Source organism: Canis lupus, chromosome 6, assembly GCF_003254725.2.
Source record: "Canis lupus dingo isolate Sandy chromosome 6, ASM325472v2, whole genome shotgun sequence".
NCBI classification, from domain to species: domain Eukaryota; kingdom Metazoa; phylum Chordata; class Mammalia; order Carnivora; family Canidae; genus Canis; species Canis lupus.
In genome coordinates this window covers 1,902,363-1,928,250 of record NC_064248.1, presented here as the reverse complement: position 1 = coordinate 1,928,250, position 25,888 = coordinate 1,902,363, and the positions used below count along the sequence as shown (strand labels likewise).

Sequence of the window (25,888 nt, the reverse complement as noted above, 5' to 3'; positions counted from 1 at the left end):
CTGATGTTTATGTGATAATATTATGATTAGGAGAAAAACAGTATTAAAAAACAAAGAGTAGGGGATCCCTGGGTGGCTCAGCGGTTTAGCACCTGCCTTCAACCCAGGGCGTGATCCTAGAGTCCCGGGATTGAGTCCCACATCGGGCTCCCTGCATGGAGCCTGCCTCTCTCTCTGCCTGTGTCTCTGCTTCTCTCTCTCTCTCTCTCTCTCTCTCTCTCTCTCTCTCTGTGTCTCTCATGAATAAATAAATAAAATATTTTAAAAACAAACAAAAAAACAACCAAATAATAAAAATGGGGAAATTCCAGAAGATGACAAGGGCACAGTTCCACAGGCTGTATACTGCACAGCTCTGGGGCCTGCCATTCACATGAAGCACAGTGTAAATAATGTCTCTGGAGCTGAACAGTGGTGTGGTCATGGAGTCAACATGGAGATTGCAGTCTGATTTTTGGAGAAGGGGAGACTTTTGTTTTTGCAAATCTCTCTATTTCGTTTAAGTAATAAATTCAATGCATACACTCTATAGAAAATACAAAGGTAAAACAAAACTTATTCCAGATACCAATTCCCAGATATGATATTGTTTATAATGTTGCTATGAACATGGGGGTGCATGTAACCCTTAGAATCTGTATTTTTGTATCTTTGGGTAAATACCTAATGGTGCAATTGTTGGGTCATAGGGTGGCTCTATTTTTAACTTTTTGAGGAAACTCCATACTGTTTTTCACAGTGGCTATACCAGTTTGCATTCCCATCAACAGTGTAGAAGTGTTTCCTTTTCTTCACATCCTTGCTAACACTTGTTGGTTCTTTTGTTATTAATTTTAGCCATTCTGATGGGTGCAAGGTGATGTTTCATTGCGGTTTTGATGAAGAGTGGTGAATTTCCTGATGAAGAGTGAGAAGTGAAGTTGCTCATCTTCTCATGTGTCTATTAGCATTTGGGTGTCTTCTTTAGAAAAATGTCTATTAGTGTTTTCTACCCATTTCTTAACTGGATTATCTGGCTTTCATTTTCCTTGATTTTTAAATGTTTATTTACCTCTATTAGCCAGTATGTCTTAAAATAATTTTTAAAGAAAGACCTGTGGATACTTTATGTACTGACTCTTCCATGTTTGAGATAATTGCTTTCCTACCTGTAAAAGCAACTGCACAAAAACATTCACCACCAAGGCTTCTGCTGAAACTTCTGTGATTGGCTCCTGTTGTCCTTGTGGCCTGAAGTGCCTCTGCCTCTAGTTTGGTTTTACTCATCTTTTTTTCTTTTACCGTTATTAATATGGAAGACAATACACATACGATATGCATTAAGCATACAGGTGTAACATAATAATATAAAACAAAAACCTAAGTAGCTACTACCTGGGTAAAAACTACAACATTTCCAGCGATACTCCCACTGAGTATCGCTGGCTCACGAGTGCCTCATCTTCATACCTGAACCCTCAGATGGAGTGAGAATGTTCTCCTTGCTGCCTGCCAAAACTCAGTATTGCACTATCTCTTCCTTTGCCTATCTCTCCAGACTATGGATTGTTTTTGGGCAAAGATGGTTTTGTTTATCTTTACATTCACTAAACTTAGCACAGTCCCAGGCACGTAGCAGGCCCTTCATAAATAGTTATTAAGTTCCTGAATAATAGATTTATTTGCATAAACATTAAAAACAAAATTTAAATGCCTAACATTCTGAAATCATTATATGGAACAAATATGCCATAAAAAATATCCTTAATATATAAAGAGCTCTTATAAATCTACAATAAAACCACTTGAGATCCCAATGGAGAGATAAACAGATAATTCTCAAAAAGGGAAATAATTGCTAAACATGAAACATTCCAATTTACTATTAATTGTAAATTCATAAAAGCAAGATGTCTTTCTTCATCTCTCAACACAATATTTTTTATTACCTGTAATTTTTATCTTATACTTTTTTTGAAAGCTTCATTAGACTTCATTAGGCACATTTTATCATGTTGCTCTTGTGGAGACATAAAAAGTACATTGATAGAGGTATTTCTAAGATTTAATTGTTTTCAACATTTTAACTCTTCTGAATTATTTTTTGACCAAGAAGTTGTCTAGGTTTTTCCATGTAATTTATCCTTTGCATAATTGAGAGCATTGACAATGAGCGGTTACTCAAAGTATCTAAGATAGAACTAAAATATAGTGTGGGGCTCCTAAGGTGGTTTTGCAGTTCTTTGGAGATCACTTGCTTGGGACAGTTTGTGCAACACGTCTGATTCATTGCTTCTACTCTTCTGTACAAATTTTTGGTAACTTGGGTTTAAAACAATACCCCACTCTAACTCTGTTAGAGTTTTTCTTCTGAGCAGTGTTCTTTTGCTTTCTTCTCCAGCTTTACTGAGAGATAACTGACATATAACATTCTGTAAACTTAAGGTATCTAACGTGTTAGTTTGATACACTTCCATACTGCAAAATGATCATTGCTATAGAGTTAGCTAATACCTCCATTACATCCTAAAATTACCATACCATTTTTTTTCTGCTAAGAACATTTAAGATAATCTCTCCACTTAGCAATTTTCATGTACTTAATATTGGCTATAATCACCATGCTGCATGTTAGATTCCCCAGAATCTAGCTTTGGGAGTTTGTACACTTTGACTAACAAAATATTTTTGAATGGTGAAATTCAAGACTCTTAAGTATTTACAGATCTTGTGGATCAGAATAGAAATTAGGTGAAAGCTTCCAGAAAGGCATCAGACAGCATATTTTAAGGACAATAAGGGATCCATACCTTTTGCTCCTGTTATCTGAGTTCTCAGATCATGTTCATAAGAAAACCTGTAATAAGAAAACCTGTAATGAAAACAAAGCTTTATGTGCAAAGTTTCTCACTACTGTCAAAATTGAACAAAACTGGGTAGCCCAGGTGGCTCAGAAGTTTAGCACCACCTTCAGCCTAGGGCCTGATCCTGGAGACTGGGGATTGAGTCCCACCTCAGGCTCCCTGCATGGGCCTGCTTCTCCCTCTGCCTCTCTCTCCCTCTGTCTCTGTGTCTCTCATGAATAAATAAATAAAATCTTAAAAAAAAATTGAACAAAACTAAATTGTCTCAAAATTGGGAAAAATTAACTGATTGTCAGAAAGGATTGTGAACAAGTGTCACTTTCTTCTACATTTGTCAAGATATCTCAATAAGATGGTATTATTTTTGTAGTCTTTAAAAAAAAAACAGCATAAAAACTCTGCTCCGTTTTCTGAACCCAGACACAGTCTGGTCACACAAAAGTAAAAGGTCCGCTTTGGATAACCAGTGGGTGACTAGTATTCCTACGTCCCAACGTTCCCTGAGCTCCTCTTTTGTACTGGGGATGGAGGAGCTGTGTGTAAGCAAGGGTGAGAGGTGCCCCAGACAGAGGGCTGGTGCCCACGCCATGACTTGGTTTTTCTTGCTAAAATGATAACCTCACAGATTTGGGCCTTGGTCCTTACTTGGGGAGGGGTCATGTGGCCTTTACCTTGAGAAGTTGGAGCCAAGGCCTGGGCAACAAGGGCTGGGCAGAAATTCTGCCGCATGAGCTCTGACAGGTGATGTTTTGCTTATTCCTGCAGCTTCGAAACAACAAGGCAAAAGACGTCTGCTTGGACCAGGGGCCGCTGGAGAACCACACAGCAATACTGTACCCGTGCCATGGCTGGGGACCCCAGGTAGGAGCCCATTTCTGACCAGAAGGGAGTCAAATCACCAGGTCCCCCAAGGATTTGTTGTCCCCTATCTGTAGTTATTATGTGTTCTGAAATTTTAAGGAGAAGGTGAGGGGCTTTCCAGTTGTTCCACATGGCACTTAGGGAAATATTCATGAGTGTTTGCCTCAGCACAGATGTTAAGAGGAGCAATGGGCACATTTCACACTGAAGAGAGAAAGTGAATAAATTGTGGAGTCATTTGCAAATAGGCGACTATATACTACATGTACTTACGTTGTAATTAGAACCAAATATGCCTGCCTACAACTTCAGAGAAATAGCAGATTTCCTCATGAGAACATGCTTGATTTGTTCATCCTGAAAGGCCACCAGCAGGTGGGTGGTAAGTATGACCAGGTCTGTAAGCGTTGATACAAGAGCCAACTGCTGACTCTGAAGGAGGAGTATGATTGCTGTAACATTTCAGAGAACACACGTGTTCTCCGGTATCTCAGAAAAGCACACAAGATAATTCAAAAAGGGAAAATGACCAACCAACAAAGTTTTAAAAATACAGCCCAGTAAATGAATTTTCTTTGGCAATTTCATGCTAACCCAAGGTTTGTGTACGTGTGTGTGCACTCGTAAAGAGCTTAGCAGAAATTCTCTCAGATTGGGAGAAAATATATCCAAAAAATGTCATTAGACTTGACATTCATAAAAAATTGAAAACATTTTTTTATGTCAACTAATAGTAATAAAAGACTGGTGACAGATGGGGAAGATATTTGTAATTCAATCCCAGAGGAGCACCAGACAGGTGATAGCAGACTCACCAGTTCTCTCTCTGGGTCTCAGTCTGTTCGTCTGTAATAGGAAGACATTGGACAAAATGCCCTGTAAGCTCCCTTGGTCTTGCTAATTTCTGTGAACACACACATCCAGCTGCAAATTCACACTCACCGGTCATGCATATACACTCACACATGCCCTCCTAAGAGGAGAACTGTATTCTTTCTACTATCACAGCAGATGATTCTGAGAGTGACTCTCAGCCTCCCTCAGTGTATGACAGGTCTTCTGAAGATAGATAATGGGAAGGATCAAATCCTGAGTCCTTTGGTCCCTGCAGCCCTTCTGGGAGGTAGACAGGCAGCATAGGGAAACTGAGGCACAGAGCAGCAAATGCCTGTGAGCAAAGGAGATTAGAATCCAGGCCCTCCAGCGTGACCAAAGTGCTTTAAATTCAAGCCCAACCCATGCACCTCAAGATGATTTACTGAGCCCTACCACCCACAGTTGGCTAAAAGTGCCCGTGGAGAGCAAGAGAAAGACTGGGAAGCCTAGACCTGGTTCACTTCCTGATGGGCCTCCATGGGGAAGTGGGGCATTGACCCTAAAGGCAATAGGGATTAACGAATCCAGGGAGTCTCTATTCATGGATTCATTCACTCAGTGAGTTATTTCTTGATCACTTACTGCAGATGCCAGACACAAGTGTATGTGGCAGTGGATAAGATATAGCCCCTGTTCTCAGATGGTTTGCACTTGAGGGAAAAGACAAGGAAAGAGGCAGGGAAAGCTACAGCATAGTGAGTGTGGAAAGAGCGGGGTGGCCCAGGGGGCCGGGACACAGAAGGGGGGTGGGGAGGGAAGGAGGGAAGAGGAAGCCAAAGGGGATGGAGAGGTAGATAGGGCATGCTTCTGGGCCCCACCCCCAGAGCTTTTGAGTCAGGGGGCCTGGTGGGAGCTGAGATGTTGCATTTCCAGCAAGTTCCCAGACAATGCAGTGATGCTACCCTGAGATGTTTGGGACTTGCCGCAGGGTCAGTAGAATACCACCGGGGATGGGATGATATGCTCGGATTGGGCTTAAACTCCTGGAGGAGTTCAAAGAGGGGTGGATGCGATGGAAACACCCGGCCTTGTGCCCCTGCTGACTCTCCAGCTTTTCCATCACAGAGTCTGGGGGTGACAAGGACCCTGGAAGCCCCGGTGACCTGGGAAATGGAGGTGGGGAGCCGTGGCTTACGGGGGGTGGTCAAGGCAGACATTTAGAAGTCTGCATCTTGGGATAGGCCAGATGACAAGCTGGCAATCCAGCCCAACTGGTGTGGGGGGAGCTGGCTGGGAGGGGACGTGGGGACAGGGAAGTATCGTGCCAGGAGGGCAGCAGGAGCCTGGATACTACACCTTGGAGACGTCCGCTTCAGAGCCATATTCCCGTATGTGACCGTTGTTCAGGGAGATGTGAGGAGAGGCTGTTAGAAGAACACTCACTCCCAGGTTTCTCCATCCAGTCTTCCGAATAGGTTACATTTGGACTAAGTGCCTCCTAACTGTGGGGTGATAGGCTCTCTCGCATTTGGATATCTGCATAATCAGAAACTGGCCTGTGAAGCCCACCTCTGGGAATGGGAAAAGGAGTAAATGTGGTCTAATAAACGTCTCCTGGATATATGAGGGCTTCCCCCATATGGCTCAAGCAGTGGCTTTGTACCTAGGTGAGTCCAGGGAAGGCTTTCTAAGCCACCTGGGAAGTTCTTAGCTGAACCCAAGGATATTGAGGTGCTTCCATCTGCCTTCTGTGGCCCTGTGACCACCTCCCCCAGGGCCCTCTGCCTCCCCCAGGGCCCTCTCCTTCTGCCCTGGCCACTCAGAACAAATCTAATGCCCTTGTGATGCTCCCAGCTCTAGAACAGACCCCTGTGAACTTGACCTTCCTCACCCTTCTGTCCAGAGCCTCCTTTCCTCTTGTGTCTCCTGCCTCAGAGTCCCACCATTCACCTGCTAGACAGGTCCGGCAGGAACGCCCAGGTGGCCCATCTCCCGGGCTGCAGATGGCCACCGGTTAGCTCTCTGCCCACTCCGGAGCCAGCCAGCGAGCTCCCCTCTCCTCGGTGGCTTACACAGCATAATACCGGTGCCTCTGGTGGGAAATGGCTGGAATTGATCGTGCACCGGTTCCACCCGCAGCAGAGCTTTTCCAAATGAACGCTCCTGCCATTTAGTTGCTTACGAACTGGCAAACCGAAGTAGGCTGCTCATCGCTGCCTGCACATCTCGGATGAATACCTATGAGTGGTCCATGGTTGCTTCCCATCAGCTGGTTTTTGGAAGTAAGTCTAGTGTTGTTTGACCACATGTTCTGGATTAAGAAGACACCCTTCGTACTGCTCTCCTACTGCCAGGCCGCCCCCAACCCTGGCTCACCCAGCTTTCCTCCCCCTCCTTCCAGAGCCGCTCCCTCCGCACTGCGAGTGGGGTCCCCGCTGATCATGTGCCTTGGCATCTTTTAAAACCACCTCGCAAAGCGCTGTGGGCAGACAGCTTCTGAATCAAAGCTCCTGGAACAGGGCAACTCCCAGAAGAAGGAATTGGTGTTCCGCGGACATTGTTAGCTTAATTAATGGACTCTGTGTTGTAATTTATTATCAAACAGCAATTAAACAGAGATAAAATAAGCACCAAGGAGGGTAATTTCCAATCTTGCAACATGTGTTTGTCAACAAAGTGGAAGAGGTTCCGACTCAGAGAGCCTGCTGGCTCACAAGTGTCTATCCGCGAGCTGGCGACCAGGCTTGCTCGTCTCGTTACTAATCTGGGTTAGACGAGTACCTTTTTCTTTTTTGAGCCTCAGTTTTATTTAAAAATAGGAAGTCAAAGATGCAACAACAGCCTTTGATGCCAGCTTGAACCCATGTAGAACGGGGGTGTGGTCTCAGGAGAGCCTCGGCTCCCCCACCTGCTCCAAGCCACTGACCCGGGCCCAGGTCAGGTGGGCCTCCGAGCTGGAGCAGCCACGGTGGCTCTGCAACGATGATCAAACATGAGATTGGCCTTGTCTTCCAGCCCCTTCCTGCTGCCTCTCCCTGTCCACCTGGTCAACCCATCAACCTTCCCCAGCCACTGCTGCTGATTGCCTTTGAGGGCAAAGGTCAAGATGAGAGCAAGGGTGGGCGGTGCTGCCCCCAGGGGTTCAAGGGTGAATGCAGTATCCTCCTCACCCCCAACAACTCTCTTGGCTCTGTGGCTGAGCTATTGCTAAGGTCCCAACAGTGTGCAGCAGGCCTCAGACTGTGAGCACTGAGCACTGTGGGCCAGAGCCATGCGGGGTTAAAACAGGGAACAAAAATAAACCCCTTTCTGTTTTTAGTAACGTCTAATCCTATCAAGTGGGTAGTGGCCCTCCCCTAATACTGTTAATGAGAAAACTGAGATTCAGATAGGGCCACGACACCTTTGAACTGAAAGTCCTCTGATTCTTGGTGGTGAATTCTCAGCTGTGACATTGATGCATTCTGGGGAGCGGGTTGGGTCTTCTTCCTTTGGGCCCCGACAGGTCTGCTGGCCACAGCAAGGCACAGTGGGAGGATTTGAAGCAAGCATGGAGACAATGCCAGGCAAGAGGTAACAGCAAAGGTGTGGAGGTCGTGGGGGTGGCAGTGTATGGTATATTGAAGGGACAGTGACACAGTGGGCTAAGGCAAGTGGTGCAGGGTTGAGAGCTCTGGATGCCAGGATGAGGGGCCAGGACTCTCCAACCAGCACCTTAGGTGCGGTCCACAGGACCGTGAGCCACCAGTAATGTGTGACAAATGCTGATTGACCCCTGAGTCAACCAACCCCAGACCTACCGAAGATGGGGTCTGGGGATCTACCTGTTGTCATCTCCCAAGTATTTTCCTTTTTCAATCAGTACCATCTGTTGAGCATCTCTTATGGACAAGGCTATATGTTAGACTTACAGGTAGTGATCAGATTCTGTGTCTGCCCCAGGCTATGCTTCCTGTCCCAACCTAATTCCTTTTTTTTTTTTTGCTTAAGATTTTACTTTTTTGAGAGCAAGAGAGAACACCAGCGGGAAAGAAGGGGGAGGGAGAAGCAGACTCTCCACTGAGCAAGGAGCGTAACATGGGGCTCAATCCTAGGACCCCGGGATCATGACCTGAGCTGAAGACAGAGGCTTATTAACCAACTGAGCCACCTATGCACCCCTAGTCTAATTCTTTTTTAAATTTATGATATTATTTCAGCTTTTACATAATAGGGGTTTTTTTTCATTTTTAAGGAGAATTCATTCTTGTTAATATAGTTTTGCAAGTTTCATCAAACACATACCATCAAGTCCCCCCACCACAATCAAGATGTTGAGAGGTTCTGCTGTCCTCCAAAATTCCCTTGAGCCCCTTCATAGTTAATCCCTCCCTCTGCCCCAAAATTTGAGGCCCAACTTAATTGGGCGTGGTTGTGGAGCCTCGTAGTCAGCAGCACTCCTGACGTAGGTTGGTCCTGAGCCAAGGACCCTGGCTTCTCAGCAGCCCGAGCCAGGGACTGGCCTTGGCGGTCCTGGGGAACTGAAGGAGCGCTGTGGGAAACAGCCCCCAGCTGTGGTGGGACATTCCTGGAGGTGCATGTCATGGACAGGGGTGTCAGGCTCTGTCCCGAGGACCTTTGTGTTTCACTGGGCCCCAGGGAGATAACAGAGGTCTCTCTTCTGTTGGTCCTTGTCAAGACATTTTATTCTTCCTCTACCTTCTCTTTGGAGAAGCTCACATCCCTTACCCTCAGTTAATTCATCAACAGCATGACAGATGAGAATTCTTTTATCCTGTAATTAAATTTAATCTGATCTTGGACTTATTCTTTGATGGCTTCATCTTTTAAGTGATACATCATCCAAATACCTTGTCACGATGATGCATTGTGCCAATAAGGCGCTGGTGCCCCACTGGAGTGATAGGGCTCCCATAGCTATTAGCATGTGGAAGGCACTCAGAAAACGCAGAAGTTAATGGCATCCAGCCGCCTCTTGGCTTCCACACAAAGTCATGGAACTGTAGGGGCTCAAGGGATGGCGCCATTGAGAGCACGTTGGAGTTAACACCCAAGGAAAGATTGCTTTACCCCAAAAAACAGGCCTGTGATTCTGGGGACCGGCCTTCTGCCTTTGGTAAGAAGCAGATCTAGGAATCCTTTTCAATTCCTAGAGAGCAGCATGAGGTCAAAGCAGGGGAGCTTTAGACCTTGTGGATGAATAGGTTGGAGGAGGGAGGGCAGGTCCTTTCTATGTTAGGGAAACCTACAGAGACACAAGAGAAGACGAGAGGTGGGAGAGAAAGCGCTGGTGCTGTTGTACCCCTCTGCGACCCGGCGGAGGCTCTGTACTGCTCATTTCCATCTCCTTTCTCCTATGCAGGGTGTTTTTTTTAAACCCTCCCCCTGCATTCCAGTGCAACGCTTATAAATTCATTTTGCCTCCTTGCAGATAGCAGGAATATTAAGCACCTTTTTTTGTTTCTCTGACTCATCTTCTCTCAAAACATTCAGAATGCTTCTGATTTAATTATTTCCAGGTTGTGAGTTCCCGCCTCTTGGGTCCTCCTCCCCACAGCTTTTGTGAGCATCCCTGGTGCTCACCTTCTCTGCAGACCTCCGTGGAGAGCATGGAGAGCACAGTTACTGCTTTTCCACTTCTCGAGACTTTCCTGAGGCTTCAGGGGCCCCGAGCCTCTTGCTCTGCCATCTGCTTTGCTTCCCTGTTTTATTTCCAATCCCTAGTTCATTCTTTCTAATTATCTCTAACAAGTAGGTCTCATGGTCCACATGCAGGGAATAGGAATGCCCAATTTCCTAAATGGCATTCAGGAGTAAAAAGCACATGTATTTGATCATGCTTAAGGAGGACTCCAGGTTAAGGAGGAATTACTGTATTATTGCTCTCTTATCAGGAGGAGTTGCTGAACTATTTTTTCCAGAAAATCAGAATCATAGTCATAAACTGTTTTCCAGTAGAGAGTCTTAGAAACTTTATGTCTCCTTAGAAACAAGTTTGGTGGATTTTCTTTTTCTCTAGACATGAGAAGTGGTCCAGGCAGATTTTGTGTCAATGTTAGGTTTGAAATAAGGAACTCAGACTGAATAGTGGGATGGTGGCCACATTATCAAAGGAACCTTTCTACCTTACCCAGAGCTTTTAAATTCAAAGAAAGTCACTGCTAGCTAATCTTTCTCTTTTCTACTAAAGATGCAACAGCATTGTAGATGAGTTTGAGAAAAAAATTAAATCATCCATAATCCTGCCACCCTAAAACAACCATTATCATTTCTGAGGCATGCTTCCAGCCTTTATTTTTTTCAAAGAAGTATTTTGATTTCTTAGGATGTTTTCAAATCACTGAATTAATAACATCGCTGCTTCTGAAGGACAAGACAGGGACAGTGAAACCTGTTGGTGAAAAGGTATTTAGTGCCTTAGCACTACCAGGTACAGCAGAGCAAGAGAAAAACATTAGAATCACCTCACCCCCTGACCATTTAGCTCAGAGCATTTCAGTGTTTCTTTGGCACAGCTGTGTCTGTAGAGGAGTTGTTTGCAAAGGCTTTGCTTGTTTAAAATGGAGAGGGTCTGAGAACATGGCCATTCAGAATTCAGGGCAGATCAAAGCAGGGGCCCTAAAATGTTTAGGGCTATTGGAGTTCAGGCCTGGGCCTCAGAGGGTTGGGTTCCCATCTGAGAAGGCCAGAGGAAGACTGAACGTAGCAGAACGTCCTAGACCGTTCTCATTGTACCACCTGCCTGGCCTAGAAGGTAGGATTGTGTAAAGTGCCAGGTTTAAGACAACTTGTTGGAATTCCACTCACATGAGGACCACCAAGGGTGCCATGTATTCCCCGAGATTGGTTCCAGAAAAGTGTGAAGGACTTCTTCAGATTGCTCTGTGATGGGGTGTTTTCATCACCAGCCCCCTTCCTGAGAGTTCTGCACTGTATGGCCTCCTAGAATTTTCCTGCTGCTACAGGGACTGAGTGTCCAGGGTGGGGCCTGCATTCAAGGAACTCCTATCAATCATGTTGACTGCTTGATGCTGTTCGCAAAAGACTAGGTTCATCCATGAAATGCCTGCGGGGCCTGAATCTATGACCCCTTTATGGAAATTTAAATGCCAACCAGCCAAATGTTGAAGGTGAATTATAAGAAGCCTTGCAGGAAGGCCATGTGCACAAAGACATGGGTTCTCCTCAGTCTGGGTTCCATATTCCCTACTTAAATGGTTGGTTTGGCCATGAAAATGACAGGAGATATCAACCTAGGAGGATGTGTGGTCAGCTAAAGGCTCATCCTAGCATTCCAGATACTTATGGCTTTCTCTGTTGGGGATGAGGTTCCTAATACACTGCTAAAGTGGACCATGAGCTAACCAGAGCCATGTATGGCTAAAGGAAGGTCTCTGGTCCCTGCATCTTAGTGAGACTGGAAATCAGGAAATGACATGCCACATACATCCTGCACCAGAATTAATTCTTCCATGCTGATGTTCAGAGGGACCTTCCTGTGTGTGGCTGACTCATAAATGCGACACAACTCAGCTCCCCTGCTCACTAGCTGTGACCTTGGGCAAAACAATGAAGCTCCTTGTACTTTACTTTCCTTCTCTGTGATGTAAATAGAATGATAGTATGTACCTCATAGAGATACTGTGCCAGTTAAATAAGCTCATCAATGCAAAGTCCTTAAACAAAGTCCGTGGCACATGTCCTATAGAAATGATGCCTGTGGTGCTGACTGTGGGACCTTGGGAAAGCTTTAGTTTTCCAAGAAAGATTCAATTAGGTTCTACTTCTACGAGATTCTACTTCTTGAGGCTATAAAAAAAGCCAGTAATGAATAGCAGTGAAAACTTGAATACCTCTAGGCATTTGAGCATCTCAAGCCCTCAGAGAACTTGCAAGGGATTTCCAGTCTGTATTGGACAAGTAATATCCAAGGTTCCTTCCAGTTCTCTGGTTCTGGAACACATGAACTTTCCATCATTTAGCTTGTCTTCCAGCCTGGTTCAGTTCTTTAAGGAAATGTTACCTGGAAAACAAGTTACTTGAAAATATAGGTGAGACATGGAGGCTCCTACCATCTAGGAATTCATAGTTAGTTAAGATTAGTTATTGTATAAGATAGGCTGGTGATTGGTTGAGTCCAACCACTGATTTTTTTTAACTCATCAAATAAATTTCTTTAGACTTCATCTTAATGATGAATATTATGCATCTCGTGACCAAATTTTTCTAATTTATTTAATCTTCAGACCAAGCCAATACACTAAATATAGCTATGATTTTCCTGATGGACAGATCACCGTATTTTAGGATATATATATATAATCTACTGAAGTCTTATGCTACTGTTTCATTCTTATATGCCTTTGTTAATTGCCTCCTTTATAAAACATCAAAATATCTGAATCATAGACATCTTCTCCCTGGAATTCCACAACATTTTGTCAAAAAAATGTCATTGTTTCTGAGAAGCCTTCTATCATTCCCATTTTAAAGACGAGGAAATGAAGTCTCCAAGCCTAAGGAGTTTGGAACACAGAACAGGAGGTGGTGAGTGACCAAATGTGAGGCCAGATCAATAGGCAGGAGGCAGATAATGTACAGCCTTATAAGACTATTAAGGAGCTTGGACTTTACACCAGCCCCCACAGGGAGCCCCTGAAATATTGAAAGCCTTTCAAAATATAAAGTTGGGGTACATACAGTCTGATTTACATTTAGGAAGGAATCACTTGGGATTGCAGTTTGGGGAATAGATTAGATGGGTCTTAAGCTAAGAGGCAAAAACTTCAGTTATGACACTAGTATGATTATCCTGTCAAAAGTCAGTCACCCAAACTTGAGTAGTGACAATGAGGGATACTAAGAAGTAGACAAATTTTGAATATGATTAGGGATAAAATTAAACCCATACACCCATACTTTTTTGTTGTTGTTTTTGCCATGTTATGTTTGTTTATTTATTTATTTATTGAAGTTTGATTTGCCAACATAGTGTAACACCCAGTGCTTATCCCGTCAAGTGAGTCAAAGGCAAACACTCAACTTCTGAGCCACCCAGGGCTAATTTGTCCCAAATTAGACCCATACTTGACACTACACACGAGCTTAAATTCCAAATGAATTAAGAATCTATCTGTGAAAGATGAAACTATGCACATACCAGAAAAATATTGGGTGAATTCTACTTTAATTCTGATCTAGGAGAGGGCTTTCTAACTCAAAATCAATTATAGATTGATGTATTTGACTACATTAAAATTTTTTAAAACTTACATGGCAATATAATACCATAAGCATGTCAAAGACTACTGACAAACACAGAGAAAATATTTGTAACATATCCTACAAAGGATGATTTTCCTGCTATTTAAAAGATTCTTAAGGGCACCTAGTGGCTCAGTGGTTGAACGTCTGCCTTCGACTCAGGGTGTGATCTCAGGGTCCTGGGATTGAGTCCCATATCGGGGTCCCAACAGGGAGCCTGCTTCTCTCTCTGCCTATGTCTCTCCCTCTCTCTCTGCATCTCTCATGAATAAATAAAAATCTTTAAAAAAAAGATTCTCAAAAATTGAGGGAAAAAGGACTAAAAATCTGATAGAAAAATAGGAAAGAGACACAAGCAAACAAGTTGCCAAAAAAGGTATAAATGGCTCCTAAATAAATTTCAAAACTGTTCAAACTCATTCGTAATTGGGGAAATTCAAAGCAGAATAACACTGAGAAGCCATTCCTCATCCATCATATTTGCAAAAATTAAAATATTTGACAATATACTCTGTTGTCAAGGTTCTGAAGAAATAGCCAATCTCATAGATTGTTGGTAGAAATGCAAATTAATATCATTTTTTGTAGGGGAGTTTGGCAATACTTAACAAAGCTTACAATATGCTTACTTTTTGACCCGGTGATCCACCTCCAAAAATCTACTCTGATTTCCAGCAATCTGAAAATTGTATGCATTACAGCATTATTTGCAATTGCAAAATATTAGAACCTAGTTTAATGCCTCTTCCTAAGAGAGTGGCTAAATGAACTGAGCTATATCCATGCAGTGGAGTAGCATTCAGCTATACAAAATAACATGGTCAATCAATGTACTGGTACAGAGTGATTTCACATATTGCTAGGTGAAAAAGGCAAAGTACAAAAGAAGATGCATAGTCTGCTAACCTTTATTTAACACAAATGGTCATTCAATAATAAATACTTGGATCTGCTCATCTGTACAAGCAATTCAAGAAGGATAAATCAGAAACTAATGAGATTGGTTCCTACTAGAGGTAGGTGAGAATGGGATGGATGGAATGTGGAAATAAGGGCAGATAAAAGGAATAAAAGGGGAGTGACACTTGTCTCTCAGTGCACCTTTATGTCAAGCTTGGACTCTTGGAATGGTGGTGTTTCAAATGTCTGAGAAAGAATAATAAATTCAACTAGAATGTGGGAAAGACGACCCACAATCGTATGCAAACAGTAAAAAAAAAAAATATTAACCTAACTAAACAAATATAACAACACTGATTGATGGAGGAAGAACAGCACCAATCTTAGTAACTTTGGAACACTTTGGACAATTTTGAACTGGATTCTAGAAGAAAAGAACCATTGCCAGTAATGCATTCTAGTAAGTAAGCTTGTTTTCCACAGAAGTCTGGATTAACAATTCTGAAATTACTGTGTGTATATACTAGGATTGAGCAAGTAGTACATAAAGTATGGATTTTGGGAACCAGGCCTCTTACTGTTGGAGAGTGGCTGTAAATAAGGAGAGGCATGGCTGGAATGAGTGGAAGTTGGATTGCAATGTGAGGGATCAGGATGATTTTATTTCATAGATTTATATAAAAATATATAAATATACATATACATATAACATATGTAAATAAAGATGTAGAAATAAATTTTTAGAAAATGTAGAAAGGAAAACAAATGTGTGTATGAGTCGGCATGTACGTACATATATTTCCTAGCTCTGAGACAGCCTAGAAGCAATAAAACCCAGTAGCACTGAACACATCTGGCACCCAGATTTTGGATGATCCCAGCAATGGAGTAGGAAAAATAGGGATTAAACCTGGGAAACCTTGCAGTGTCAGAATAAAAAGAAGTTCTTTTAAAAAGAGGTGTCTTCTCAATAGAACACGGAAGCCACCCTGAAGGAGTTTCTAATGTCCAAAACTGGAACTATTTGAGCAATAAAATAAACAGCGATACTATTGGATTGTCACTCACATAATTTTTTTCAATTCCGTGAGCCCATACTGACGTAAATAAATAATGGAGAGAGAAGGACAGCTATTCCCTCAGTAGAAGTCCACTTGGTAAATGTAGAAGGCATGTGGGAAATGAAAATCACTGCTAGGCAGCTGCTGAAGTCCAGAACTAGCAATGGATGCTAAAATTAGTTGATGAAAATATGATGAAAAGTAATATATTTTCCTGGTTTTCAAGTATCTCCCTTTTTAAAGTGAAGACAGTAATTTGACGGTTGAGAAGCCCAAAGACACCATCTTAACCAAATGTTCAAGGTTAACATCACCAGTAATGAGACATCATGTACCCCTGATCTGATGCCCAAAAAAGACCACAGCATCACTTCTGTGGTTTTTCTTGCTAAGAATGTACAACAATAACTTTAATCTTAATCATGAGAACACACCAGACAAACCTAAGTTGAGGGATGGTCTACAAAATACTTCCCCGGTACTCTCCAAAAGTGCCAAGGTCATTAAAAACAATGAAAGACTAAGGAGCTGTCCCAGATAGAAGATTAAGGAGACAGGACAATGGAATGCAGTATGGGGGCAGCCCAGGTGGCTCAGTGGTTTAGCAGCACCTTCAGCCCAGGGCGTGACCCTGGAGACCCAAGATCGAGTCCTGCATCAAACTCCCTGCATGGAGCCTGCTTCTCCTTCTGCCTGTATCTCTGCCTCTCTCTGTCTCTCTGTGTCTCTCATGAATAAATAAAATTAAAAAAAAGAGAGAATGCAGTATGGGATCCTGGAGGAGAAAATATAGTTGGAAAACCCACAAAATCTGTCGGGTCGCTAGATTAGTATCAATGTTAATTCCTTAGATTTGGTAATTATACTATGATGATATATGATACTAACTTTAGGATAAGCTGGGTGCCACGTATACAGGAACTCGCTCATTTGTATTTGCAACTTTTTATAAATCTAAAATGACTGACATAAAAAGGTTTTTTTTTTTCAGTGTTTTAAGAGGGCTAGTTGGCTGGAATTATTGTTGGAGAGGTCAAGGGAAGGGATGAGGGAGGTGGAAATGATACTCAAGTCTCTGGCTAAACCAAGGATAGATAGTGATGCCATTGCTGAGACTGGAGACACAGGTTTTGGGGGAGGATGATAGGAGTTCAGTTTGGGGCATTGCGAGCTCGGGGTGAGGGATGGGCCTTGGGACCCCCCACGGTGATGTCCTCCAGACAGCTGAGCATTCCAAACAAGTGCTGAGGACTGAGTGGCAGAGGCAGATGGAGCTCTGGGGTGTGTGCCAAGGGAGAGACCAGGGACAGACCCCAATGTGACACCCAGAGGTCCAGCAAGCTAGCCTACACTGCAGGTTAGATACAATAACAAACGTAGGCAAAAGGATTCTCTATGGGGCACGGAGAGGAAGCCAGATGGGAGTGGATGCAGGGGAGAAAGGGAGGTGAGGACATGCAGACCTGGTCAAGAGAACTCTCCGGATTGAGGGAAGGTGAGACCAGGTCAGGAGGCACCGAGGGGTCTGAGCTGGAAGTACACTTAGGGCAGAATGAAAGGGAATGAAGACTAAACAGAAAGGAGCTACTTACATTTCTAAAATACTAGTGGAAATTCTAAAAATCACTGAGGATTAATGCTCAGGAAGTAGACTTCCTACCGTCTTCATTTGAGCATGACTGTACCAACACCAAATTTTCCCCCGGTCAAATTATGGTATATAGGAGCAGAAACTTAGACGTTGTTTCTTTTTTTCTGCGGGAAATCTGTGAATCCATCACAAACAGAAATCGACTGACCTGCCAGCCAGGGTTTACCCTCCTGAGAATCATAATCCCTAGCACAGCTTGCAATGCTGAAGGCCCTAAATTCTTTTTTTTTTTTTAATTTTTATTTATTTATTCATGAGAGACACAGAGAGGCAGAGACACAGGCAGAGGGAGAAGCAGGCTCCATGCAGGGAGCCTGACGTGGGACTCGATCCCAGGTCTCCAGGATCAGGCCCTGGGCTGAAGGCAGCACAAAACCGCTGAGCCACCCATGCTTCCCTGAAGGCCCTGAATTCTAGGGAAGAGAGTTCTTCCAGGGAATCTCAGGGAAATGCTGTCTCTGATTGAGGAGGCTGTAGCACAGGGGGCAATCTACGAATGTTTAATGTCGAAAGGAGAGTGCACAAATGGAGTACTAGCCCCTGGCAGGGAAGGCACTGGATGCTTTGAGCAGACCCACGTTGTGGCCAGGGGCTGAGTCCAGGGTGGACACAGTCTGGCACAAACTTCAGGATATGCTTGTGTGCTCAGGTGAGAGGGTGGAGATGAGCAGCATGACAGGAACCAATCTAATTGGAGAGGTGCACAAAATGAGGAGGGAAGTGCCACCACTGTGCCAACAGGAGTTTTGGCTTCTAGAATCAAGAGAAGAAAATTTAGTCTTTCTAGTGGAAGGTACAAAGGGCAAGTGCCCTGACTTTTGTAGTAGGGTCATTATCGTTGGATAAATTACATCAATGAACAGACCCAGAATAAGGCTTGGGGTAGAATGGCTCTTCCGTAATGTTAGAAACCTGGAACTGACACTCACAGGTTGGGGCCATTTCAGAAGATCTTCGCGCCTGCGTGACTACGCACGAACACCAACACCAGGCTCACATCTAACTCCTCCTCTGAGACTCTGAGCTCCTGAGTGGTTGAGGCTGATCAAGGCTGGCTTCTGGCCGGTGGTGTGCCTTGGATTTACCAGAAGCAGACAACAGGCAGAGTTCTCTCCTCTGCTGCAGAAGTGAGAAGGAAGGATAATGAGTCCAAGATGAGAGGCCGCGAGACCTTGGGACTCGGGGGCATCAGTGGAATGCAGGGCTGCCTCAGAGACACAAAGTGGAGTCCCAAGAGTCCCATCCAAGGTCCGATTCCCCCAGGAATCAGGCCCACTCCAGGCAAGGGCACATAAGGTCTGGACCAAACCAGGGAAATGAAGTTAAAGTTGGGGGAGGAAAGGGCAGGAGTGTAGCAGGGGCCCACCCAGCCTTCCCTGGATCAGGGGTCCAATAAAAGTTACCCACAGACCCAGCCCAAGAGAACCCAATGGGCCCGGCAGTATTCAAGTATGCTTGACCTTGGACAAATGGCTCTGGCAGAGAACGGGAAGCCTGAAGTGGCTGAGTGCTGGGAAGGAGCTGCGGCCGGGGATTGCTGGCCACATACAGCCACAGGGGAGCCCCGGTGGGAAGAAAGGAAGTATGGTAAATTAGAAACAAGGCCCAGTTCTCAACTGGTGGATGAGGTCAGGGAAAATAGGAATAACAAACACACAGGGCTTACTATGTGCCATGTCCTCTTCTCACTTATATATTGAATTCCAAAACTACCCTATGAAGTAAATTGTAAAATTATCCCCAGTTTGAAAATGAGGAAATAGAGTCCCATAAGGCTTAAGCAACTGGCCCAGGGTCATAAAACCATTAAGTGGCAGGGCTTGCATTTCTTAAACAGGCTCCAGAGTCCAAGTCTTTAATCGTATCATAGACTGCCTCTCCGATGACACAGCACAAAGCCAGGAACACTGTTTCAACTGGCAAAAATGAGGTGAGACAGATTTAATTAAGATCTAGCTAAAAAGGGAGCCAAATATTTGCCAGCATTTCCATGCTATACCCGATAGAATCCTACCTTCCTATTTTACATGTGGAGATGAGAAAGAAATGTATCTATTTATTAAAAAATAGAAGCTTCGCTCCTCTCGGCAGTCAGGATGAGCTTTGGAGGCATACCTAGGAATTTGCTCCTGACCCCCAGGAATTGGAAGGAGGCTATCCTGCTCACCACTCTCTCCCACTTGGCTCTTCTGACCCTCATCCTGGTGCTGCCCACACTCCAAGGGCCCCTCTCCAAGAGGCCTCCAAGCCCTTTCCACAAAGTTATGTGGGCCAGACCCTGCCATCCCTCCACCTCCACTGGCAGTGGAGATACATTTTTAAATCAACTTTATTAAAGTATAAGGCCAGTACAACAAATGACATCTATTTAAGTGTACAATATGATAAGTTTTGACAGAGTACATGCCTACAGATCTCCCTCCCCAATCAAAATACACATTTCTGTTTCCCCGGAAGATTCCCCTGGCCCCAGGCAGCCCCTTTTATGGAAAAAGGGCACTATGTGTCCCCTTTGAGATACAACTGGAAACATTTTTTTCTCTGTATTCAATTTGGGATCCAGGCATGCCCTGGACAGTGACATGGGCACAATAGACAAAGTCTATTTGTTTGTCACTAGAAACCACTCCTTCAGCCAAGCAGCAAACAAATAGATTCACCCCAAAGCAGATTCAAATCAATGGAACCCCATCTCTCTGGGTCCTGAGTAGAAGCTCGGTAAAATGCACTTTTTTCATTTAGCAGTGGCTTTTACACTGACCAAGCCTGATTCTGAAGTGATGAGAAAGACACTTAATATGAAAGCAATTGCAAACTATGTTTTTATTGACAATTTGATGGATTTTTCTGTGTTCCAGATTCATTCCACAATCATTTGGCTGAGTTTTGTTTATTTGGCTATAACCTGCATGTTTTAGTTTTCCCTCAAGGCTGTCAAATGTGGGTTAATAGTTGTGTGTGCTTCTTAGATCATCTCAAATAGAAAATTCTTCTTTTCTGCTAAATGAGAATTAATTGTATTTGAGCTCAGAGGTTGTTGTTTTTTTTGTTTTGTTTTGTTTTGTTTTGTTTTCCTAATGCATTAGGGTTGTGGATAATGACATTCATTTCTCCTCTTGGGCCCAGCAGCCAAACCTAGAATAATCCCATTCAATTCAAAAGGCATTTATAGAGTACTTGCTTTTTGCAAGATACTTTCTTACTCTTTATGCTATATAAAAATGAGTAGGATGCTACTGTTTTAAAACAACAGCAATAACCTATAGCAAGGAAAGTCACAGAATACACATGTAAGTTGAAAAAGATCACATCTGGTTGGGGTCTTTGTGTAATCAGGGGAGATAGGGGTAGGGTGGGGATATATTCTTCACAGGGAAGACTGCTGTTTTTGAGAGACCTCAAGTCATCTGTCAGAAAGCAAAAGTTAAGACGGAAAAGGTAAACTGGGGACCTAGAGTAGAAGATCATGGTACAAAAAAAAATTTATTCTTAAATCAGGGCGTATTGGAGCAATTGAAGTTTGAAGCAGGGAATGATATGATCTGAACCCACAGGATTGGGAAGGGAAGGTGGGAACTGGGAAGGCCTGGAGGTAGGAGAGCCAATTACAAAGCTCCTGCAGCAGTTCACCTGGGAGACAAGGAGGAAATACATGAGAGAGGCGTATGGAAGCAGGACTTGGAAGACCTTGTAGCTTTGTGGATGGGGGAGAAAAGTGGGGGAAGATGACCCAAGTTTGCAGACCTAGAGCCTGGGAAGAGATCAGGAGTATGTATGAGTGTCTAGTAGGGAACTGGTTGTCTATTAGCCATAACTGGAGAAGTGAGAGTCAAAAAGTTGCAGCTCAGAGGAGGGAGCTTCACCCATTGGTTCTTCAGTGGAGCACATAATATGTGGACTCATGCTTCTCCTGCTGTTAGCCGGATTGCCTAGGCAACATTGTACTGAGGTGACAAATTCCACAGACAGTGACTTGGCCATAATTTTGTGAGTGAGCATTTGGAGAGAAGGTGAGGACATAGCTTCCAACCATAGAGCAGATTAGATACTTTGAAGGGTCTTCCTCCTGTTGCACAACTAGATCTAGATCAACCACAACAAATGCCATTTTAAACCCTTTCTAGATACACAAGAAGCAGTAATATCCATTAGCTTTTGCTGCATAACAAATCACCCCAGGACATTTTCAGATAGACAGAACCTGGGAGAGTTTACCATAATACATAACCACCAAAGGATCTCCTACAGAATATACTTCAAGAAGAATGTCTTGAGTAAAGACTGAATTATAAACAAAGAAATGTATAAACATATAAGTAAACTCAAAAAATGTTTCTTACATAAGAAGAATAATGTCTAATGTGGGGTGGGAAAATATAACCAACGGCTTAACAGTGAAAAGGAGGTGATCAGATCCTAATGTCCTTGAATTTTATTGAATGAAGTAGACACTAGAATATTGAGTAATCTGCTAAGTTGTTAATTGTTAAATTTCAAGAGTGAACAGTAAAATAATAGAAATGAAACAGAATTTCTAAATCTGTACAGAAAAACAATGAAATATGTTAACATTCCAAAAAACAAATCAAACGGAACCAATCCAGACTAAGGCAAATAAAGGAGAAAAAGAAAACAGAGAAGGCTGAACACAGTGCTGTCTCTTTGGGACAAGGAGAGAGCACTGCAGGTGAAATCTGAATGTAGTTTGCTAATGGGTTGAATATGGTAGGTCAGAGGAAGAGGCAAGTAAAGGATAAAGCCAGTGTTTGGCATAAGCAACTGAAAGGATAGAATTGTCCTTACCAAGATAGAGCCCATGTTGGATGAGTGTAGTGAGGAGGATAAGGTGTACACAGAGAAGGTAGAATTCAGTTTTTATCATGTAAATCTGAAATGCTTATTAGACCTCCAAGTAGTACGTCCAGTAGTGAGTTGGATATACAAATCTGGAATTGAGGAGAAAGTTTGGTGTGGCGATAGAAACTTGGCACAATTAGCCAAGTTAGCATAGAGATGCTTCTGAAAGTCCCCAGAATGGCAAGCTCTCCAGGAGAGTGGGTGTAGAGAGAAAGGGTGGTTTCACCTGCACCCTGAAGAGCATCTGGCCCACAGTCAATGCCCCGTATAAAGACTAAGAAAAAACAATTGAAGTTGATAATTAATGGATATTGGTGACCTTCAAGACAGCAAAGTCAAAGAGGAGTGGTGGTAGAAGCCAAACTGCAAAGCACTAAGGAAAGAAAGAGTGGAAAATCAAGGACAAAATGAGGTAATGAGAGCTGTGGCTGATTTCTGGACATGAAGATCTGGTTATGTTTGTAAGCTAGGAAGAAATGAAGGAGAAGGGAGAAATAATGACTTAAGGTACCTATGGAGTGAGGATGAGACAGAGCTGAAAGAAGTGAACAAACGTGAAGGATGACAGGTTTTGAGGGGTAGGGAAGATAAACTTCTCAACAACGTGGGAGGCAAGATTCCCTAGGGCAGTGAGGGCCCAGGACACCAAGCTAGGGATCACAGTGAAGGGCATAGGTTAATCCAGATCCTGCTGGGAGTGGGAAGGGTGTTGGCTGGCAGAGTCACAGGAGGTGAATGAAAAGATGAGAGACTTGGGGTGAGGTCCCGACACTATTGAAAATGGGTCTGCAGTGGGTGTGGGCAGTCAGTACCCAGCCCTGACCCTGTGGAAGCAGGAACCAACGGGATTTACAGACCCTGCAGTTCTGAGTGACCATGAGGTACCAGGCTGGTTGCCCATGGTTCACAGAAATGTCTTAAAGACCCTGCTTGCATTACCGATGCACATTCTGACAAGGAAATTAAGAAATGAATACCATTTATGGTAGAATCAAAAAGGATAAAATACTTTGGAATAAATTTCACTGAAGAAGTATACACTAAAAGACTTATACACTGACAACTATAAAACACTGTTGAAAGAAGCGAAAGACCTAAATAAAAAAAAATGCATCCTGTGTTCCTTGATCAGAAGACTTACTGTTCTTAGGGCAGTACTCCCTGAGCTGACCTACAGATTCAGTGCAGTACCTATCAAAATTCAGCTGTCTTCTTTGAAGAAATGGAAAAGATAATCCTAAAATTCATATGAAAAAGCAAGAGGCCCAGAGTAGCCAGAACAAATTATAAAAGAACAAAGTTAGAAGAGTCGTACTTCCAATTCTTAAACCTACTACAAAGCTGTACTAATCAAGACATTGTGGTGCTGTCAGAAGGATAGGCACATTGAGAGTCTGGAAATAAATCCCACATTTATAGTCAATTAACTTTTAACAAAGATGACAAGACAGTTCAGTTCAAAAGGGAAAAAGTCTTTTCAACAAACAATCTTGGGATGACAAATATCCATGTGAAAAAGAAGGAATTCAGACCCATACCTTACATCATATAAAAATTAACTCCAAATGGATCAAAGATCTAAATGTAAGCGCTCAAGCTACAAAATCCTTAGAAGACATAGGGGTACATCTTCATTACCTTGGATTTGGCAGTGGTTTCTTAGACATGACATCGAAAGCGTAAGTAATTAAAGAAAAAATTGATAAGTTAAACTTCATCAAAACCAAAAACTTTTGTGCTTCAAAGGATACTCTCAAGAAAATGAAAAAACAATAAATAAAATAAAACAAAAAAGAAAGTGAAAGAACAACCCACAGAATGGAAATATCTCCATTCATATATATATCTGAAAAAGGTCCAGCATCCAGAATATATACAGAACGCTTATAACTCAACAATAAAAAGACAATTTGCCCAACTGAAAATGTGCAAAAGATCTGTATTGACATTTCTCCGAAGATCTACAAGTGGCCAATAAACACACAAAAAGATCCTCAACATCATTAGCTATTAAGGAAATGCAAATCAAAACCACATGAGATACCACTTGACACCTAGTCAATGACCAAAATTTTTCTAAGAAGGGAAGAAGAAAAGAAAACAACAATAACAAGAGTTTGCCAGGATGTAGACGAATTCGAACCCTGGCTCATTGCTGGTGGGCATGTGAACTGGGGCAGCTGCTTTGAAACAGTTTGGCAACTCCTCTAAAGGTTAAGTACAGATTTACCATATGACCCAACAATTAGCAATTCTACTTCTAGATAGATAGTTAAGAGAATTGAAAACATATGTCACACAAAAACTTATACTTGGATTTTCATAGCGGCATAATTCATAATAGTCAAAAAATGGAAAAACCGAGATATCCATCACTTAGTCAGTGGATGCTCGGAGCGGTCAAGAGGAAATGAGATCCTCCCACGCCACCTCGGAGGGAGACACCAGAGAACATGGATCATCATGTTGCTCCAAAGACTTGAGGTGTGGGGGTGTGGAAGAGTTACAGAAGACAGTGGAATGGAGAGAATTGCACTGAGGTCTCAGAAAGTTGAAGCCAGAATGTTCTAGAAGAGGGCCAATAAATAGTGTTTCTAGGCAGGGAAACAACTGGAGCAAAGCCTTGGGGGGCAGGAAAGCCTGATGTACATGCAGAGAACAGGGAGCAGAAGTTCTTAAGGAAGGAACACCCAGGATGGAGAGCTGGGGAGGTGGACTAGACGGTGGTCCAAAGACATCACAAAGATTCGCTATCCAGGCCTGGCATGAGAAGGGGGATGTGGTTGGCATGAGGTCCAAGCACACACCACCCTCCTGCCTTGTGGGGGAGAAGCAGCGTGAGATCTGTTAAGGTAACTTGAGCCCCGTGATCCTTTCAGACCACAGCACCCTTCCCCTGACCCTGTTCCCTTGGCCAGGCCGGCAGAACCTATGCATGTGTTTTTGGCTTGAGAAACCACCTTCCCCCAGAATAGAAATCCTGCAGGGCCCCTCTTCACCCTCCTTGCCCACCCCAATGCCTGCCCGGTTTGGGGCTGCTGCTTGGCTTTGCAGGTCCTGGTAGCTGAGGTCTCATCCTTTGCTCACAGACCTCAGAAGAGAGAGCCTCTAACTCCTGGTGGCATTTAGCTTCACTCTTTAAACATCTGGGTCACAGATATGCTCAGTTAATTAATGTTCTTAGCGCTGTTCATTTGCCTGCTGGATAATAGATTGATTCATAATTTCAATAAGCAGCTGTGTATATCTTTCCCCTGAACATAAAGGCAGCTTGCTGTCATTCATCACTTTGCATTTGGTGAATTTGAGTATATTCAGAGAAACATTGTTTAGGAGGGGAGAGGAGGGCTTTTGATTTTCTTATCATTTTGCCTCTAACAATCACTCTGATTTGGAACTAATTTGGATTTAAAGCACATGTTAACCACATCTCTCTCAAGGGCACTTAATAAACTCCCTGTCACTTGTTTCAGAGGGGACCAGGTGGGCTCCCCTTTGGGGATGGAAGCAGAGGGTTTTGGAATGGTTTTCATCAATAGTCAGGACCCCTGCAGAAAATTCCCCCCTGGAGAAGAGGTACTGACTGAGCAGGGCTACCTTCTGGCTTCATTCCTGGCCAGAAATGCCCATGCTCT

At 43.3% G+C, this 25,888-nt stretch overlaps 1 protein-coding gene across 2 annotated transcripts in view; it reads left to right on the top strand.

Moving 5' to 3' along the window:
* Window positions 1-25,888, top strand: part of GALNT17 (polypeptide N-acetylgalactosaminyltransferase 17) — a 432,211-nt gene that overhangs the window by 401,323 nt on the left and 5,000 nt on the right. For both annotated transcript variants that reach the window (XM_025425743.3, XM_049111043.1), the window contains one exon: window positions 3,609-3,704. In XM_025425743.3, coding sequence (XP_025281528.1) covers window positions 3,609-3,704 — 96 coding nt within the window. The remainder of the gene's footprint in view (window positions 1-3,608; window positions 3,705-25,888) is intronic.